This window comes from Myripristis murdjan, chromosome 9 (genome assembly GCF_902150065.1).
Source record: "Myripristis murdjan chromosome 9, fMyrMur1.1, whole genome shotgun sequence".
Classification (NCBI taxonomy): Eukaryota; Metazoa; Chordata; class Actinopteri; order Holocentriformes; family Holocentridae; genus Myripristis; species Myripristis murdjan.
In genome coordinates this window covers 37,948,910-37,957,249 of record NC_043988.1, presented here as the reverse complement: position 1 = coordinate 37,957,249, position 8,340 = coordinate 37,948,910, and the positions used below count along the sequence as shown (strand labels likewise).

The 8,340-nt window shown below is 49.4% G+C and overlaps 1 protein-coding gene across 5 annotated transcripts in view; it reads right to left on the bottom strand.

Moving 5' to 3' along the window:
• Positions 1–275: 275 nt before the first annotated feature.
• LOC115364846 (dynamin-1-like) overlaps positions 276–8,340 on the bottom strand; it is a 32,948-nt gene continuing 24,883 nt past the window's right edge. The window contains exons 23-25 of one of the 5 annotated variants that reach the window (XR_003928718.1): positions 7,310–7,345; positions 986–2,993; positions 276–954 (exon numbers count right to left, since the gene is read on the bottom strand). Coding sequence is in view for 3 of the 5 variants with exons in the window: in XM_030059482.1 (XP_029915342.1) it covers positions 3,341–3,401 (61 nt within the window). In the remaining 2 variants the exon portion in view is untranslated. Of the gene's footprint in view, positions 2,994–3,201; positions 3,402–7,309; positions 7,346–8,340 lie in introns of those variants that run through there. The other 4 variants (XR_003928719.1, XM_030059483.1, XM_030059484.1 and 1 more) reach the window with 4 other exon arrangements.

Here is an 8,340-nt window from a genome sequence, read left to right as displayed (position 1 = left end):
TTGTAATTATTACAAATATTATAAATATCCCAAGCATTTCAGGAGAGTGAAGTTGCAAAGCTTCCCTTCCCGCTCCAAACCGCTGATAAAAACTAAACAACAAGAAAAACTTGATTGTAAATTGTAGTTTTGTACAAACACACATCAATCAATCAATCAATCAATCAATCAATCAATCAATCATACTTTATTTGTCCCCAGGGGGAAATTTGGTAATTTGGTGCAGATCTCTTCTAGCTGATGTGCTTCTGCAGGAAGAAGAACAGGACGCTCGCCGCCTTCAGTCACACAAACTTTATTCAGCACGTCTCAGAGTCACATGACACTACGATACACAACATGTCTGCAAGAACACACACATACACACACTACACACACACACATACATACATACACACTACCACTGTTGCATATATATTTCATTTCATAGATATGTGTATTTGCTCTGGACATATATAGTAGACTTTTCTCCATAGATTCTGTAAACATTATACATGTTTATACTGATACCATATCGAGGGGAATATCCACAGTCACGTGTTGGGGGATGAGCTGCGTTCAACAAGCTAGCAACAGCTTACTAATTATTAGCTAACATTCAAACTTACTCTTTTTTTAAAACATCACTATTTGAAATAAATGTGTTTACCTGTCATGCTAACACTGATGTGGAGGAGTGATGTCACCGTGTGCTCGGCGGGCCGTGGGCGCCGCGGCGAGCAGACGGGCTTGTTGAACGCAGCTCGGAGCTACAGGTCTAACACTAAAGAAGCACCACGACACCGACAGCAAACACAACCACAGAGAGAACAGATAGACCAGCGCTTAGAGCTCACACCGTCTGCCGGGCCGCCGCCACCGCCACCGCCACCGCCACTCTGTTCACACCAGCCTCACATCCCCAGCAGCCAAAACACACAGGTACCCAAATGTACCCAAAGTACCTGAAAGTATCTCAAATGTTCCCCTAAATACCCCAAAGTACCTGAAAGTACCAAAAAGTATCTCAAATGTTGCCCCAAAGTACCAGAAAGTACCCAGATGGTCCACAAAGAGCCCCGAGGTGCCACTTTCTGGAGCTGCTTGAATGTAAGTGCTTGAGAACTTAGGAGTACTGAGTCACTGTTTGAGGCCTTTGGAGTACACCCTCTGGAACTTTTGAGTACTTTTTCATTTCTGTACCCTCTGGGTACTTTTGAGTTTCAGGGGTTTCAGCATTTTGGGGTACTTTGGGGTAGCTGTTTGAGGCTTTTGCAGTACTTTTGGATACTACTGTTGAGTAGCTGAGCACTTTTGGGTACTTTTGGGTGAAGAGTAGAATCCATAACACATGCAGATTATTTTGACATTTGCTCTGTCTGACATGGGAAAAGCACCCGACAGTACCCGACAGTACCCGACAGTACCCCCATGGGCTTGCTGTTGGGTACTTTTGGGTAACTGAGCGTTTTGGGAACTGTTTGAGGCCTTTTGGGTATTTCTGGGTGATGACAATAGAGATTTATTTTGCCGTTTGCTCGGGTTGATGTGTGCGCACGTCATGGAGGCTCTGCAAAATGAACACACGGTCAGATGAACAGCCACACTGTGAACATCAGCTGCTTCTATTTGAGCTTGCTGCTAGCTCTGCCTATTGGTTTCAATGAGAACCGCTAACAACGCTAAGTGGGCGTTAGCTGGTGAACCAGCTGATCAGCGGCAGATTCTCCAGTTTCAAGAGAAACAACAGCCTCATGTTCACAATGTCGAACTGTCCCTTTAACAGGAACCACAGCAAATAAATAAGTCAATAAATAACAAGATTAATAAATTAATTGATAAATAGAGAGAATGATATGTAAACCCGACACTGTAAACATTTCAGTGTTAAACAGACCGTCTCTTCTTTTCTTAATACAAGACAGAAAGTGTCACAGAGAGAAATTACAAAAATAAAACAAACAAAAAAACATTTCCTCCAGGCGCGCGGACAGCCAGCCTCACTGTTGTCGCCATGGTAACTGTGGGAGCATCTTCTTGCGGACCAAATCAAACCAATCACAACCCGTCTGAGAGTTTGAGCTTGAGCACAGCTGGTGGGTCTGTCTGCAGGCCAGCACGTGGCTGCAGAGGGAGTGAGGGCTCTTCACCAGTACACCATCTCTGCACAGGGTTTGGTAGCAGCGTTGGAGCAGAGTGGCTGCTCTGGTGCAACTTGACGTCTTTGTCACGTGCACGGGCCGCTCAAGCAAAACCACGAGCCACGACAGGAGGCGCTCCCACAACACGTGCAAAAATAAGAAGCTGAAGCGACGCGACGCGACCAGGAAGTTACATCCCAAATATCCTCCTTTTTTCAAAATTAAAGTAATTTTAGACTTTAAACAAGTCTGTCTTTTCTAGTTTATTGACATGACTTGAAGCCAATTTGAAACAACTGTGAAATAATTTGTGAAATAATTTATGAGAAAAAACTCCCATTGGAATAGATGGGTAGATGATGGTATCCTACTGGTAAAACAAATGTTCAATGAAAATGAACATTGAATCACAGAATCTCAGTGCCTGTAGACAGGTGAGTGTCTGAAAGAGAGACAGGTGAGACGTGGCCTCGTCACAGTGACCCTGACGCTGTGAGGCCTCACACGTTCACCACCGCCACCACCACTACGGCTGCTCTTCTTATGTTTGCACGCGCTGCCACACAGAATATTGCAGTTTTGACAGTGATGACGTTCATTATTACTGTCATCATCATCATCATCATCATCATCATCATTATTGTTGTTGTTGTTGTTGTTGTTGTTGTTGTTCACAGTAAAACAGAGTCAGAGGAAAGAGAGACAGCCTGGCTTCTGTCCTGCTGCTGGGGATACAGCCCACAGTGAGTGTGTGTGTTTGTGTGTGTGTGTGTGTGTGTGTGTGTGTGTGTGTGTGAGTGTGTGTGTGTGTGTTAACCCTCAATAGAGGACTGGGGGCTCTCTCCGTGGGCGGGGCTACCTTTGCTCGGCCGACTGGGAAACAACAGAAAGACAAGAGAAGAAGAAAAAGAGGACAAAACAAAACAGGAAGAGAAAGCAGAGTCAAAGTGAATCAACAGAGCAGAGACGCAGGCAGGCCTGAGGGTCAAAGGTCATGGCAGAGGTCATGACCTGTGTGTGTGTGTGTGTGTGTGTGTGTGTGTGTGTGTGGATGTGTGTGTAGGTGTGTATGTGTGGGTGGGTAGGTGGGGGGGGGTGCAGGAAGACAGACAGGCAGGCAGAGAGACAGACAGTTTGCTGTGAGAATCAGGAATCAGTTTGTGCTGTAGAGTGTGTGTGTGTGTGTGTGTGTGTGTGTGTGTGTGTGTGTGTGTGCTGTGCTACAGGGAGGAGTCAGAGCCCGGTCTGGAGGGTCGAGATGGAGACGCAGGAGCCCTTCGACTGGACACCACACACACACACACACACACACACACACACACACACACACACAAAAACACACACACAGAAATGAAAATACAAACAGAAGGACAGAAACCACACAGAAGACACAGGCAGACAGGCAGACAGACAGGCAGAGAGAGAGACAGACAGAGAGAGAGACAGACAGTCAGTAAGACAGTAAGGGTTTCTCTTCTCTTCTGACTGGAGCTTTGAGTTTGACTTTAAAGGGGAATTCCACTGAACTAAAGTGAACAGAAACAGGATGAAACACAGACAGGTATGATGTCATCAACATGCGTCACATTCAGTCACGTGTTGTGGGTGTTGCTCCCCGGTCCGCCCCGCCCGCACGGGACTGAGCATGTGCAGCTGTCAGCACAGATGGGACGAAGGTGAGATGTCTCACTCGTTACCGTGTGTTTAACTCATTAAAACAGTTTGTCAGTCTTCAGCTGGGACGTTCTGCCCACAGAGTGAACCTCTGGAGGCTCCCTCCTCAAGCATCTTTGGTAAAGAGTCTGTGGAGGTTCCACACGGAGCTGACCTGAGCTCAGCTGGACTGTGTGTGTGTGTGTGTGTGTGTGTCTTTGTGTGTGTGTGTGTGTGTGTGTCTTTGTGTGTGTGTGTGTGTGTGTGTGTGTGTGTGTGTCTTTGTGTGTGTGTGTGTGTCTTTGTGTGTGTGTGTGTGTGGAGGTTCTCAGTCAGCAGCTCCTGGTCCTCCACACGGAGCTGACCTGAGCTCAGCTGGACTGTCTGCAGGTTCCTCAACACGTTTCTCTCCTTCAGCTCTGACAGACAGGTGGGACGTCCCAGCTGCTTCACCTGTGGGGACGTTCTCCAGGTGGCTGCCTCGTTAGTGCTCCTCCCTGCAGGGACCACCTCGTTAGTGTCGTTAGGGTCACCTGGCGGTCGTTAGGGTCACCTGGCGGTCGTTAGGGTCACCTGGCGGTCATTAGGGTCACCTGGCGGTCGTTAGGGTCACCTGGCGGTCGTTAGTGTCACCTGGCAGTCGTTAGGGTCACCTGGCGGTTGTTAGGGTCACCTGGCTGTCGTTAGGGTCACCTGGTGGTCGTTAGGGTCACCTGGCGGTCGTTAGGGTCACCTGGCGGTCGTTAGGGTCACCTGACTCCAGGGTGAGGGTTGGACTTCCTGTGAGGGGCTGACAGGACAGCGCTGCAGGTGGGAGACAGGTGGTGTGTGAGAGCTCCTCCTCTGCTGAGAGATGGTTCCTCCACCTGAACACAGATCGCTTCCTTCTCTCCTCTGTCCACCGTCTGTCCTCCTGTCCAGGACATGAACCTGATGCTTCTGCAAGGTGTGACTCACTGCACCGACTGCAGACACCAGGTCAGGTGTAGGAGGAGGAGGAGGAGGAGGGCTCACACACCATCTGTCTTCAACCTGCAACTCAGAGTCATGTGACCGTAACGACCACCAGGTGACCCCAACGACCGCCAGGTGGCCCTAACGACCGCCAGGTGACCCTAACACCCGCCAGGTGACCTTAACTACCGCCAGGTGACCCCAACGACCACCAGGTGACCCAAACAACCGCCAGGTGACCCCAACGACCACCAGGTGACCCAAACAACCGCCAGGTGACCCTAACAACCGCCAGGTGACCTTAACTACCGCCAGGTGACCCCAACGACCGCCAGGTGACCCCAACGACCACCAGGTGACCCCAACGACCACCAGGCGACCCCAACGACCACCAGGTGACCCAAACAACTGCCAGGTGACCCTAACAACCGCCAGGTGACCTTAACTACCGCCAGGTGACCCTAACGACCGCCAGGTGACCCTAACGACCGCCAGGTGACCTTAACGACCGTCAGGTGACCCTAACGACCGCCAGGTGACCCTAACGACACTAACAAGGCGGTCCCTGCAGGGAGGAGCACTAACGAGGCAGCCACCTGGAGAACGTCCCCACAGGTGAAGCAGCTGGGACGTCCCACCTGTCTGTCAGAGCTGAAGGAGAGAAACGTGTTGAGGAACCTGCAGACAGTCCAGCTGAGCTCAGGTCAGCTCCGTGTGGAGGACCTCTTTGGCAAAGCGCACAGTACCTGGCGGAGATACAGATCAGGTGGTGACGTGGCTAACACTGCAGTCACCCAGGATGCGATGCGGTGCGACTGAACGGTGGATCGACTAAAACGAAAACCAACAGAAGCCGTTTGAACGGGTTTGACCAACAGAGCCAGTGTTGGCGCTCGCCCTGCCCTGCTGATTGGTTCTGATTTCATCCTGGCAAAATCCTCCACATCATATCAAGACATGTCAGACATCGCCCCCTATTGCTCACATGGCTGCATGTGCAGCTGAGGTGAAATACCAAATAATGTTTGCAAAGCGTCTTCTTCCACCATCGTCGGCGTTTCTTCCTCTGGCTCGGCAGTTCAGACGCCATCAGCATCAGACCAACATCGTCTTTAGCCAGGCAGTGTGGGTATTATCTGTTGCAGTGGCTCTCAAATGTGGGCCATAACCCCTAGGGGTATGTTGGAGTACTGCAGGGGGTACATGAGATTTTTTTTTTTTTTAAAATGTTGATTTGAAAAAACATCAGTCATTAGATAATTCCTAAAATAATGAGCCTCTGCTATAATGACTTCAGTAAAAAAAAAAATGTAATGTGTGATAAATCCCATGTTCTCTTCAGTTCTCCCTCTGGGTTCCTGAAGGTGTCAGATGTGTGTGTGTGTGGTTTCAATCTGCTGCCGTGGTCGTGGAGCGAGGACGTTTGTTCGCTCTGAGCGGGAAGACGAGACCAAACAAATCCAGAAAGTGGATCAGTGGTTGAAGCTGGAAACAAGGAGGAAGAAGAGAAGAAGAAGCAGAAACACAAACAAGAGAATCTGCTCAGCATCAGGTTGTTGGTTCACCCTGATGGAGCTGGACTGACCCTCTGACCACAGGAGGCTCAACTGGTCAGGACCAACTGGACTGACCCTCTGACCACAGGAGGCTCAACTGGTCAGGACCAGCTGGACTGACCCTCTGACCACAGGAAGCTCAACTGGTCAGGACCAACTGGACTGACCCTCTGACCACAGGAGGCTCAACTGGTCAGGACCAACTGGACTGACCCTCTGACCACAGGAAGCTCAACTGGTCAGGACCAACTGGACTGACCCTCTGACCACAGGAGGCTCAGCTGGTCAGGACCAACTGGACTGACCCTCTGACCACAGGAGGCTCAACTGGTCAGGACCAACTGGACTGACCCTCTGACCACAGGAGGCTCAACTGGTCAGGACCAACTGGACCAACTGGACTGACCCTCTGACCACAGGAGGCTCAACTGGTCAGGACCAACTGGACTGACTGGACTGGGAAACGTTACTGAGAACAGTTGGGGAACCAGAAAAATCAGCTGGACGATTAGTGACTGGGTTTTCCAGGTTTTTCATGTTCCATCACAGAGACTGAGGCATCGTGTCAAAATACATTCATGTGCCATAATCATTTTGAGTGAATTTAATTATAGTGAAATTCATCTTTTCCTCATTTTGTTGAGGACCCACCGTCCTCAACAAAATAATAATCAATAACATACAGCCGTTAGCTGTATGTTATTGATTACTGATTGTTGGTTATTTCAGCGGCACACTGAGGGTTAAACACATGCCACAGAAGTAGAAATCCAGTAGAAATCCACTTCCTGGTTTCTACTGACTGACCAATGAGAAGAGAGGCAGCTGGACGAGCCACAGACAGAAACACAACGTGAATGTGGTGAGTCATGAATATTAAACTGATTTATGTTAATTATGGTTTAATCACAGAGCTACTGCTATTGCTGAGGAGGGGGCGGGGTTATATGGACAGAACAGAGATCTGATTGGATGATGAAACACACAGGTGATGACAGACAGTGATGTCACAGACATCTGACGTACCATTGGTGAAATCCTCACTGGTCACTGATAGAGATTCTGAAAGAATAACCATATATGGTCAATATGGAGGAGGGGGCGGGGCTACCTGGCTGTCACTCAAACCTGATACTTCCTGTTGTCCTAATGAGGCACTGGATCACACAAACAGACAGACAGGCAGAGAGACAGACAGGCAGAGAGCCAGGGAGACAGAGAGACAGACAGGCAGGCAGAGAGACACGGAGACAGACAGACAGACAGGCAGACAGACAGACAAGTAGACAGACAAACAGACAGACAGGTAGACAGACAAACAGACAGACAGGTGCACAGGCAGACAGACAGGCTGGGTCACTTTAACCAGTTCATTAGCTGTGTGGCTGTTTGTGGTTCATTTCTTCCCGTTGAATCCACTTTCTACTGATTTGAATGGGAAACATTTTGCTGCTGACGACGTCTCAGACCGGACAGCTAATCTGCTAATCTGCTAATCTGCTAATCTGCTAATCTGCTTTTCTCACCAGAAGAATTCAATTATTAGAAATAGAAAAAGAAATGAGTAATATAAAAATATGTGCCTTAGGAATTTGTAAAACCAGATAAGTGTGAGCATAACGAGCCACGCGCTCGCCACGTAACGGACTGCAGGTCTGCGTTTACGAAGCTGTTGCCGTGGTAACAGGTTAGACTAAATTGGAGGCTTTCTACCCGTGAACCTTGAGTGAACCCTGACCTCATGACGTGTGCGTGTCCGTTCACGTCACCGTGGCATCATCACAGCTGACGAGACAGATTTACAGGCTAACGCCAGGCTAACGCCAGGCTAACGCCAGGCTAACATGGCCTGTCGTATGAATGAATAAGAGTGTAGGGCAGCTGTCGTGGAGCGGCCGCCCGCACACCTTCACCAGGTGGTTACCTCCGGCATCAGCGCAGCAGCTTCCAGGTGATAACGCTGACAGGTAAACCGACACCACCCCGCTCAGCTAGCTCGGCTGTCGTGTCGGGCCTGAGCTCAGTTCACTTCAAGCTAACTGGCTGTGTTGGTGCCA